The following is a 12,535-nucleotide window of genomic DNA, read 5'->3' as shown; positions in this document are numbered from 1 at the left end:
GAATTTTGATAAACTTTGTTCCCCAAAGCAGGCCCATCCGTCACTTTAGACTTTGACATTTAAATGTTTGATTATTTTTACAGAGAAAAATTAAATACTTGTTAGTTAAATATTGTTTCATTTCAATACAAATTTTGGCTAATTTTTATTGTAGGTCTAATATTATGATACTTTAATTATTTTGGGTCAAAAACTGTTCAATAGTATGTAGAAAACACAAAATAAACTGAATAAAACGTCAAACTTAGTATGACTTCTATTTTGATAAATAAAACCGGCTGCGGGGGAGAGTTGACAGTCTTTTCTCTTGTCAGGTGGGGCGCACAGGTAAAACGTTTGAGAACTACTGGTGTAGATGATTCCTCACTCCCCCCCCCCGTAGAACACAAAATTAAAGGAATAATTGCGTAGATTCCAATAGTTTGACTTCCATCAATGTAATTGCACATAATAATAACATAAACACAAATTACACGCAGTATTTATAACTAAGCCCTTATAAATTTCACCCATGGGTAAAACTGAGACAATCCCTTAGCGGAGGGCAATCTATAAATTTCTGACAACGTAAAATGCTGGGGGAGGACAGAAAGGTCAACGTCACTTTGCTACGGAGCTGTATGTCACATTTTAATGGGCTTAAGTCATTAAATGTATTGGTTGCTGGAAAAAATGTCTGCAGGGGGCTACGAACTCCACAACTGAACTGATTATACAAAGCTTGGCTGATTGGAAAAATAATAATTTAAAAAAATCCCAGGGAGTGTTGATCCGACGCTGTGGTGATTATTAGCAGTTTAAGAATACATGGTAGTTTTTATTTAGCGGCTATTCCTTCAAAACAAAACAGTATTTTAATTTTATTTTATTTATTTTTATTTTATTTATTTATTTATTTTTATTTATTTATTTATTTATTTTTGCTGTGCGATCGATGTGGAAAGGCCCGTTTGCCCTTTGTTATTTAGAACCACGACAAGTGAGGAAAATACATAACCAGAATTTTCACCCGAATCAGAAAAATTAAAATATTCTAACTTATCCAAAACTACAGTAAGAAAAAAAAAAAAAAGTATTTTAAGTTTCAGTATTTACTAATATATATCGTTTAAAAATCTACGTTTAATTTACTTAAAACGAATAAACAATAACCGAATAGGTTTCTATTTTTTTTTCCCATTAACAATCAATGCAAATATAAACAAATCTGAAATAAATAATCGATTATTTCCATTTTTTTTTTATTCACCAGCGTGACGTTTAATCCGCAAGAGGGCAGCACATTCGCAACATGCTTTTACGACTATTGCAAGGAGATTAGAGATGCTGTTAACGAACATCCACTTAAATACAATGAAAACTTAAATCTTCTCTGGCAGATATGATGAATGGAAGTCTGTAAGTACGTCTTTTGTGCTTTTTTAATTCCTTTATTCGAAAATAAATTAGAACAATTTATTTTCAGTATTACGAGCGACTTGTTTTCCACGTGCGCCTCAGCTGCGTTGCCATGGTAACAACTGTATTGGTCAAAACTGCGCCTCGTGCCGCGTTCCAATGTGATAATAGTGTAAATATCGTTTGGCGCTGTTCTAATATGGCAATTATTTATTCTCTTAACAAAAACACGTAATTGAATTTAGAATTAATAATTGCAGTTATTCCAATTTTTGTTAATTGTTTTTTAGTGTTTTTATTTGCATATTTTATGTTTTTCTCAAGTGATAATGAATATTTTTTATTCGGTGTCAAAGTTCAATTGATTGGCAGGCTGTTTAGTAAATTTAGAAAAAAAAAAAAAAACGATGTGCACGTGATACCGAAGCTGGAGCCATCTGGTGTAAATTATAATAATGCAGTACTAATTAAGCGAATATTCTTCGAAATACGCAAAATTATAAATAAATATTAAAATAAAAATAATATATATATATTTAATAATTTAACATTTTATTATTTCTCAGATAAATTACATACACTACATGAACACAATTGTGTATAACAGATAATTGCACGTACATAATGCTTTTTAAATAATAATATTTTTTTTGTGATTTTTAATCTTCAATAAATTTTTTTAATTGATTTCTAAAATATTTACACAATCAAAATAATCCTCTTTAGTGATATCCCAGCTTGTAAAATTTTTTGTAAAAATTTTATAATTTTTACAAAATTCAGCACAAAGTGTTTTGTTATGTGATTCATTTTCTACATTGCATTTCAATTAAAAATTTGATAATAATACTTTTTTTGCATCTATACTTACAACATGTGATGTGTTCATGTAATATATTAACAATGAAGATTACACGGAATTTTTGGATAATAATAATAATAATATGATAACGTCTCAGATAAATTACATACATATGATTATTACAGACGTTTTTTTGCATGTTTACACATTACGTATAAAATAACAATTTTTCTATTTTCATCGTACAGAGTATTTACAATTACTGCATATTACACTTGATGCTCTGTAAAATATTCTGTACGCAGTTTAAGACACATTATTTCTTTTCAATATTTTTTATTTGGATACAAATTCATATACTTTTATATATATATATATATATAATTATCTGTATTTTCATTATTATTATACACCGTACTGAAACATAATTTGCAGTCTTTGATTATGAGGATTACGTGTAGATAAATGAGGCAAGTTAATCCCGCCTACTTCGAAGCTTGGGTTAGCTTTTGTGAAGAGAGTGGGATTAGCCTTCGCTATTTATGTTGTTGTTACTGTTTATGTATGGGATGTAGGCATTGGATGGTGGTAATTTGTGATGTGTATATTAGTATTAATGCTATATTAACTTTGTTGATATATTTTCCAGAGTTCGTGGTTTAATGTTGTGTAGTCATCTGTGTTTTAAATTTCTTGGTAGGTTATTGAGTAGCGTGGGTATCTGATGTGATCTCACAGAAGAACCATATGAGTTGTTGAAGGGTGTAGGGATGTAGAGAGTTGTTGTAGGTCGTGTTATACGATATGTGTCTCTGTTGTTTCGATAGGTGCTGTTGAAGTAATTCCTTGTTAATGTCATGTAGTGTTTCAGAGTTTTAATGCTCAGGATTCTGTGTATCTCCATGTGCTGGTCGGATATTGGTTGTTGCGTGTAAGGTGTCCAAATCACTGTTGACACAATTTTGCTATGTAACGTTTCTAATTTTGTTAGGTGGCTGTTTGATGTGTTTGCATAGACTATTATACTACTAATAATTATATTATATTATGATTATTATTAAAATTATAATTATTATTAAAATTATAATTATTATTATAAAATATTGTATACTACTACTACTAATAATAATAATATAAGAAAATAAATAAATAAAATAATAAAATAACGATTAAGTAAGCAAAAATATGCATCCACCTGCACTTATGTCTTTTATTTATAAACTAGGGTTGAGGCAAGTCTATATATTTGCGTGCTATGTATGTGTGTACATGTGAGCAATTGATTTTTTTTTCACACGTTGCACAGAATCACTTAAGATTCTGTGCAACGTGTGAAAAAAAAATCAATTGCTCACATGTACACATATACATAAGTATGTCAAGGACCACTTTCTGCTGATGTTCAAAACCCTTTATTCCGGATCTTCCATGGGTGAGATGTAAACTCAGTAATGGAAAAATGACAAAACATCCTTGATTTCTTGACTTATTAAGAAGAAGAGCTCAAGTTTAGTGCTAAATATTGGAAAGCTACATAATAACAGAAGTAATGCTCCTGTCGTCCATCGATTCGCCTGAATCAAAACAGTAATCAGCTCATCTATTAATTTAAGTGTGAGAAGACCCTTGATGAGTGCTTGAAATAGGTTTAAGCAAACCTCTTGGAGAAGTACATCACTTATTAACACGCAATGTATCCCCCAGAATTGTTCTGAACTGTCCACAAGTAAATGATGTGTCAAAAATGTATTTTTATTTGTGTTTCCTCTTCCTTCGAAACAGTCGATGGCCCACTTAAAAACTTTTCCAAAAAAAAAAAAAAAAAAGACAGGATGCATTAGAATAAAAACTAAAATTTTACATAGGAGTCAATTTTTATTAGCAAGTTTGTATGAATAAAGCTGTGAAGCCCACATTCATCATCCTAATCTGAACAGAAATAACTGTGTATTGAGAACTTATTCTGCTCAATAATCCTTATGATCCTTAAAAGGTCGAAGCAAGAATGTCTTTCATATTCCCCGTTATCTGTAGAGGACAGTGTAGGGATAAGGTGTTATTGAGCTATTAAAGCTCTGATCATGGCAGGAGGGTAACAGCAATAGCCGAGCCTCAGTTAGGACTTCATTGGCTACAGCATTGCCATCCATTACTCTCCAAGGGTATTAATCACCGCAACGATCGATTGATATCACCTTCTCAAGCCACTTAGTATATTATTTGTAACAATATGATAGAGAATATTTAAAGGTGTATATTGTTAGAATTTAAAAAGTATTTTTGAGAGTTTGTTGAATTACTTTTTAAATTTAAATTAAAATATGTTTCAATATTGTTTCAGGGAAATATATAGTACATTTATTATTTATATTTGTTTATTATAATAAATAAATAGTAATAGAATATATACACCCTGTAAAATTAACTCCCAACAGCCTTTTGTCTCCGTGAAATCCAAATAATAAAGTTCTTCCCTGAACAAGATGGCGAGTGACAGAAATTTACTCGCCAGGGTCGAGGGGTGAGCGTATTTGTCGAGCCCTGATTATCGGTGTCTGCGTACATGCACCAACTTAAGTGTTTTATTTTTATTTTTATTTTCGGATCCAAAAATGTCGTCAATCTTCCGAATTGAGAGTTTTGTTGGCCCCAACATGAACTTAAGGGAAATGTTCGCAGAAGTAGTCGCTCGTCGCAAAGTCGTTCTCGCAACTGCTCACAAAAACATCCTTTTCTCAGAAACAGGGTGGAAGATTTCTCGGTTTATTCCATCTGTCTTTCTCCTTTTTTCGTGTATTAAATAACTCATTTCCTACGGAAATCCGAACTCAGTGGGCGGATGTCCCTTCGACGTGCGACAGAAGAACGAGGATGGCAATGACCCCCAATACGTCTCGCATGATCGCACGTAACCTTTGTAAAAATGATATATCGCCGATAACTTCGTCTCGTAGTACCGTGCAGGCGAGCGATGTGTTAGCAGACGTAGAACTTGGGGATGAAATTAAAAAAAAAAAGATTGAGTTTCTCGAAGAAGTAAACGAGAATTCGCTGATACACTTTCGAACCCGGTTAGAATGACCAAGAGATGGTCGAATCGTAACCTAGAAGCCTGCGAGAATAGAATTAAACGAAGCATGAGAGTTTTCTGATTTAATCCTAATAATTCTGAGAACATCTGCTTGAAAATGCACCGCATTCTACTTAGTATTCCTAGAATGCACGAGAGGGTTATTAATAGCGCCACACTCGGTTCCAAAATGCCATCACAACATCAGAACACAGCTGAGTTTAATAAGAGAAGACGTTTGTGCTTTATCACTAAATAATAGGAATATTTCTCGTGATGTGCGTCAACTCTACTGGGAGGTATTCCAAAAAGACATTGAGTGCGAGAATATGTAGGTTATCAGCGTTTTATCTCGAGTGATTTCACGACCGAAAATGCGTTGAATGGTTCGATGTTACCAGCGATGTTTGTCCTCAAACAAAAGAGAAAACCGCAGACAACAAGATGAGGCAATGGGATCATCGGAATTACCTGGAAATAGGTCACGTGATTCGTTTTCAGTTCACGTACTGCTAGATAAGGTTTATGGGAGGTTTTATATTCGCGTGTAAATAAGCAAATTGGCTGAAATACGTTTTTTTAAAGTAATTTTGTCTTGTTTGTGTAAGGAGAATAAAATTCTTTTTTTTTGGGGGGTGGGGGGGCTCGCTAGTAAGGCATTCAAATACGAAGTGATCTTTACGCCGATTTATAAGAACTTATAAATTCGATTTCTGTGACTTTTAGAAAATTCAAATTTTCTAAAATAAATAATTCCATTAAAAAAATTAATGGAATTAAAATAATTCCATTAATTTTTGAAGTGACGTAAATGGATTCGTAAATAAAATTCCAATAAACTTATGTAAAAAAAGTTCGTCTACCTTTATTGCATAATCAAACTAAAACCATCATTCCACTCAACGCTTACATAAGAAAAAAAAAAAAAGACAGAGAAATACCACTTCGTGTGAAATTATCACCCAACAATTTTTCTATGAAAATAATGCAAGAATGCCTTTGGCAATCCCACCACACACACTGCCGCAGTCAGCACCTCGAACATCCAGGGGAACACAAGTGCCATACTCGGAAAACTTAATAGACTTAATGGGCCAGCAAGAGGCACAATCCCGATTCCATTAGCACATCTCCCTGGGGACTTGTAATGCGCGAGAAACGAGGGCATAATGTAATTACAGAAAAATTGAGAAACCTCAAAATGCAGCGGGTTTTATAGAACGCGCAGGCGCGAGTATAAATCTGGGAGAATTCTGAATGCAGGCACAGAGTGGATGTGGAAATGATAGATTGGAAAGGCCATTGCAGAAGGATTCGCGGTGCTCCACTCAGATGCGGTGTGAAGCGATGAAAAGTCTTCTGTAAATGTCACATTTCGATTCGGTTTCCTTAAGAGGAACAGATTCTTAATGTTTCCGAGTTAATCTCTTTGCTTTGTGGCGTAACGAGGATTTGGTGATTCTGTCAAAGACTATCACAGCAAGGTCGTCAATGTTCTCGGAAGCGAGCAAGAACTAATGCGCTGTAGGTAAACGCACTCCTGTTCAGGCTGCTAAAGATGAAGTCGTTTGTAGCATCAAACGGTGACAGCAGTCGACATTTGCATAAGTACTGGTGTGACAGCTTGCCTCTATCAGGTAAGTGACACGATTTGATCGCATTAAAAGTGTGCGAAAGAACCAAGACCCACCCACCCACCAGACAGAGAAAGAATCTAATTATTACTTAGAATTTAAAGATTAAAAAAACCGTTCACTGTAAACAGAATAAATTACACTCAAAACATCTTTTATGCTGACACACAGTATGATGGTAGGTTTACGAAAACCTAAGAATTTTATTGGCTTCATCGTACCATTCAGTCAGTTCTTTCCATAATGTATGGTAGTTCATTGTTTGCCGAACTGTTTGATAAAAAAAAAAATTATGTTGTAGTTAATCTGCACATACACACATTAGTTAGAAAGACTTCGGTTCGAATCCGGTAAACAGCAGCTGTTAGCGAAGGTGACTTTTGCACTTATGTTTATTTTGTCTGTCCGTACTTATAACTTTCTCTAGAACTGATCATAATACCGATAGAGCGATAGGAAAAAAGCTGTAGAATTACTGACAGATAAGCACTTTAAATAACATGTGCTGGAAGGGACCAGCGGTGCATGTCAGATCGAGAAACAGCATCTGAGACGGTGAATATCAGTGAGTTGATCGAGTGGTTGGGGTGATCATGCATTTTTAACTTGGGGGGGGAGGCATAGTGAAAATTCAGTTAAAGTATACATTATGAAAAATTATGGAAACAAACTATCGTGTTAGAGCAAACCTTTAATATAAACCAAAATAAACACTCGACGTTTCGACCTTCACGTGAAGGTCATCTTCTGGAGTATACGCATATATACAAAGAAACAAGCTGCACTACAATCTACATGGTATGTTAAAGTTACTGATCAACCGTCAAAACTATTTGCCTGACCTCTGGTGTTTAAAAAAAAAAAAACTCACTACATCAAAGCTAAATTCCTGTTATTATTATTATTATTATTATTATTATTATTATTATTATTATTATTATTATCTATTAGGTTACAAAGTTAATTAAGCTGGAGAGTAACATGTTCATACAGAAAATAATAGAAAAATTAATAAACAGAAAACAAAATATCTTATCTAAGTATACATATAAATTGCAACTGGTATGGATAGTGGCCAATACAAAATGATAATTGCTCAGAGTCCTAAATTCAGGGTTTGTTGGAAGCTAAGTGGGCTGATGTGTGCCATCCAAATTCTTGGGAATTTTAAGCCCAATTATTATTAAGATTAGGGTGGTTAATCAAAATTTCACAGGCTTCTTTAAATTTCCGTTCATAGCAAGTTTTTGTATGATGCAAAGAACAAGTACTTTTCCAATCAATTCGATGTAGGGTGTTAAGAGCGTGGTCTGAGAGGGCAGCTTCACAAAAATTATTATATTTAATGTGCTGTTTGGTATTTTATTTCTTTTTTTTAAGGATAGGGATTGTACGTCCAGTTTCCCCAATATAAGATTAGGGCAGCGATAAGGTATGTGCGTGATACACCAAGGTGAGGGTGACAATCAGGATCACCACTGGAAACCGAGTACGAAGAAAGTGGTTAGGAAGTATATTATGTCCGCGTTCTTCATGGTGTGTGTGGGGGGGGAGCTAGCAGGGGATGCTGTGGGCGCGTCTTCGATGGATGATCGAAGACGCGCCCACATAGAGCAGTATATGTGGGCTAATGTTATATTTTGCATTTATTCCTGTTAAAGGCTCCCCTGATTGGCTTCGCGTGATTCCTAAAATTAAACGCGATTATGCTTCATGAAGAGGACACTTTTCAACGAGTAAACATTGCACGTTAATAGTCAGGGTGCACAAATAAGGACACCTTTGAACAGAAGTACAGATGGCGCAGCGGGTACAATTATTAGGGTTCCAGTGGTTTTAAACCACCTGGAAGGCGAGGCAGGGTGTGCCCTTAGACAGCAGCACGCGGAAATCAGTGGCTGTGATTGGTTATTGTGTCAACCAATCCAATTGAAAGTTGTTATTTGTCATTCGAATTCAAATTATCCGTGTCTCGCTCTAGTATTTGCCAATGATAATCTAATCTCACCAAGAAGCACCCTCGTGCTTCTCACATAAACTGCGCGCGTGAAGCATACCTATTGTTCATTTGACCTTTATGCTTTGTATATTTAAAATTACATCAATTGATAAATTAAAGTATTCAAAGTTATCCTACAATTAATTGCATTGGACCAATTAATATGGGCACTGATGCACTCTTCAAACCTTCATAAAAATGCAATCCTTCGATCAAATTGACGTGAATTGTGTAGTGCAGGTTGCATAAGCCACGACACTAAATAAGAACGTGACGTCACTAGTATTTAGGTATTGTACGACTTTTGGGGGGGGGAGAGACCTTTCCTTCAGTTTTTGACTACTTGGAGAAGCTTGCGTAACAATAACAATGCATTTTTTAAAAAAACTTGTGTCCATCAAAATGGTCGGATTGAAACTTATGCACGTGGATATCGATGATTTTAAGGTCTGGGAGAGAGAGAGAGAAGATAACTGCTGTCATCCCTTGGTTCTTAATCCTAACTTTCACTTTTAATGTGAAATTGAACATCACCTTAAAAGTGATTTTCAATTTCACCTTTTGCTGGGAGCTAACCAAATTCGTTGATAATAACAGTTTGTCATATCACACATTTTGCCCTAAAGCGAGAAAAACTTCAACGTTGTACTCCGAAAAGTAACAGAGTCTCTTTCCACAGAAGAAATCACACCGATCTTCAAAAGAAAGGCCTCAACCCAATAAAGTTAGCTGTAGGAATTAGGCAAACAAAACTGCACAAACAGTTTGCCCACGCCCATTGTTGTAAGACGGAGTATCGATGCGCGAAATGAGGAGACAAGCAAGCAACTGCCTCCTGTAAAAAACAAGAACACGGCCACCTAAATATGCTAATTCTGCGCGCCCACACCCCGCTAAATACAGAGGTTGCTCATATTTCTCACTTAACTAGAGATCTCAACCTGCGCGTAACATGAATCTATCAGCAAAAACTCACCGCTGGTAACAAATCTTTCCCATCAAGCCACTCCTTTTAGAACCTCCAGTTACCAAGAAAACCAATGCCGAGGTCGCAACCCCCAAAACAAGATTCATACTACCTAATGTCCAATATAGAAGCAAGTCCAACAATAGCACATGCGTCGCAAACGAGGAGAAATATGGATTGACTTTAGCCAAAACCTTCATAGAATACTCCCAAGGAAAAAAATTCTTGAATTCCATCTAGAGGAAGTACTGAACTCAGTAAAAACAGTATCAATCGCTGGTTATCTGCTGTTGTTAACATATATCGTATTGGTTTACATGTCAGAAACTGCGTGTGCTAACCCACACAGTTAACAGACGAAATTCACTATAAGGATCCAATCGCTTTCGCTTTCAGGAAAGCCTTCGTGTCAAACTGACTTAAGCCTTTTCTTTATTATGATTTTAACAGTGCTACCATGAGGACATGTCTTCACTCGTAAATGATGTGTTTCAAAATATAAATTCGATAGCAAAACGAGAACTCTGAGGTTTGATCCATCACTTTCTTTTTCATTGCATCAAGGCATGCGACATGGTGGAAGTGGGTCACTTCGCCCTTTCCTTCTGCTGGGCGGAACAGCAGTCAGCTTCGACCATCTGTCCCTATAGTCGACCCTTCCCTCGATGTTAACATCGTCAAGGTTGACCCATGATATTCGAGTGTCAGTTTATTGCACGCTTCCATGAATCATACGAAGAAGTCACGCTTACACACACAGACAAAGATTCTTTTGTTTTCTAGCACTTTAAGGTCAAGGTATCGCACCAGTTCGTATAAATATGCAAGCATATTTCAGCGTATAAAAGATAAAAATCAGCGTGATGTGTCTGTCCTACTAAAAGCTTTTTTCAAATGATTGATACTCCTATTTGATAACAAAATATCTCACTCTGTGCGTAATTCGTTATAAATGATGAATTATCGTGTTTTCCCCTAGATCGATATAAAATTTTGTTATCTAATGTGATACATTGTAACAAACTGCATCATAATGTTCCGTATACGTCGATTACTTATTGCCACAACAGCTGAACCTAAAATTTTCGAGTACAAAAATATCTGAATGAACATACGACTGAAAGATTAAAAATGGATAGTGTTTATTAAGCTGAAGCATCTTTTAAGATATTTTGCTTAAACTACTGCAGACTGTTGCCATAAGACTCAACTCCAGCCTGCACTACTTTCTTTCGCGTATGCTGTGACCAGTGGCGCACTCAGGATTTAATCTGGGGCGAAGGGGGTGCGAGTTGAGTAAGCGATTTGAGAATAGACACTAAGCATTGCATACGACCTATGACTGAGATTCTGTAATGATTGCCAACACATGATACTCGTGATCTCCTGTGGTCCGACTCGGGCTAACGAAGTAGCACTCGGTTCGCCCGAGCACTACTTCGTTCGCCTTGCGTTCACAGCGGCCCTGATTCCCGACAGCTATAGGGTATTCCCACCTGATGCGACGGCTAATTGATAAGAGAAATAGAAGACACGACACAACATAAATTTTAAAAAAAAAATTTAATTAGAAAAAAATTTTTGGAAATTTTTCTAGTGTTTTGCTCCTCTTTTTCTTTGGAGAGGGTGTCAGGGCCCCTTGACTCCTCTTACACTGGCTGTGACAATAGTTAAAGCACCCTCCAAGTTTGTTATAAAAATATTCAAAAGTATCCCTTCTATTATAAAGAAAAGCATTCTACATGAGTTCTGTTCTATTATCCTCTATTTATTTGCTATATATTGCCATACAATATGTCGTGTAGCTCAACTAATGCCAACAATGAAATTAGCATTGAAAATATTCAATTAGACACTCAACTGGTTGAGAGTATTTAAAAGTTATCATTTAAATAACCAATTCATGTTTTATTAATATTCCCATAAACTATAAGGAACTTTTAACCTCAAGAGCAACTCTTCAGATAGTTTAGCAACCAGCCTTCGTAATTTTCGGAACTAAAACTACCTGCAGCGGACGTAAAAAGGAGAAAGAGAGATTATACAATATAATAATGTCTTCCACTTTTTCGTAGCCCTAAATATAGACGCTCCATAACGAAGTGATCAGTATATATATAACGTGTCACGCATTGGTGTTAGCAAAATCATAACTTCCAAGATCACCGTACGGGGGATGATGAATAGGGCTGCAATCTACTTAAGCAGAGCATTTAAGAAGTGTTGCGTGATAGTTGAACCATGAATAATGTCTAAGAAATGAGAGTTAAGAAATAGCTTCTATACAGTTTAACCTGGCGCAAGTTATCGTCACCAACTGTTCGTTTCGGCAAAACGGAGCGCCACCTGCGTGACCAAAACAACAACGATTTTAATGAAGCTAAAGTAAGAACCATCAATCAACGCTGTATGACTTTGTTTCCGATTGCGTTGATGGCTTCATTTATATCTACTCGTAATTAAGGTTTTTATATTTTTTTATTATCTGAACACTGTCATGCTAGGAAAGCGCCCTCTAGAGGAGTAAACGATTTTGATCCTGTGTTTCAGGCTTCCATTTCCATCGGAATAGCTGTTAATACCCCAAATAAATACGAGGGGGTCTGAAAAGTCCTCGGCCTAACAATGAAAAAACGAATTTATAATTTAAAAATTATTTTTATTT

The 12,535-nt window shown here is 35.5% G+C and overlaps 2 protein-coding genes across 5 annotated transcripts in view; one reads left to right on the top strand and one right to left on the bottom strand.

Annotated features, from left to right (window-relative positions):
* The window catches only part of Aldh7A1 (aldehyde dehydrogenase 7 family member A1), a 453,020-nt gene that overhangs the window by 295,709 nt on the left and 144,776 nt on the right, over positions 1 to 12,535 (bottom strand). The window lies entirely within an intron of this gene.
* LOC150095780 (kinesin-like protein KIF12) overlaps positions 1,319 to 12,535 on the top strand; it is a 61,222-nt gene continuing 50,005 nt past the window's right edge. For all 4 annotated transcript variants that reach the window (XM_090410101.1, XM_090410100.1, XM_090410103.1 and 1 more), the window contains exon 1: positions 1,319 to 1,398. In XM_090410101.1, coding sequence (XP_090266227.1) covers positions 1,382 to 1,398 — 17 coding nt within the window. In that variant the 5' untranslated portion in view covers positions 1,319 to 1,381. The remainder of the gene's footprint in view (positions 1,399 to 12,535) is intronic.

This window comes from Typopeltis vanoorti, chromosome 20, assembly GCF_054136105.1.
Source record: "Typopeltis vanoorti isolate ZY-2024b chromosome 20, IOZ_Tvanoo_1.0, whole genome shotgun sequence".
NCBI lineage: Eukaryota > Metazoa > Arthropoda > Arachnida > Uropygi > Thelyphonidae > Typopeltis > Typopeltis vanoorti.
Note: the sequence above shows the minus strand (reverse complement) of the source record. Positions and strands in the feature narration are given on the sequence as shown.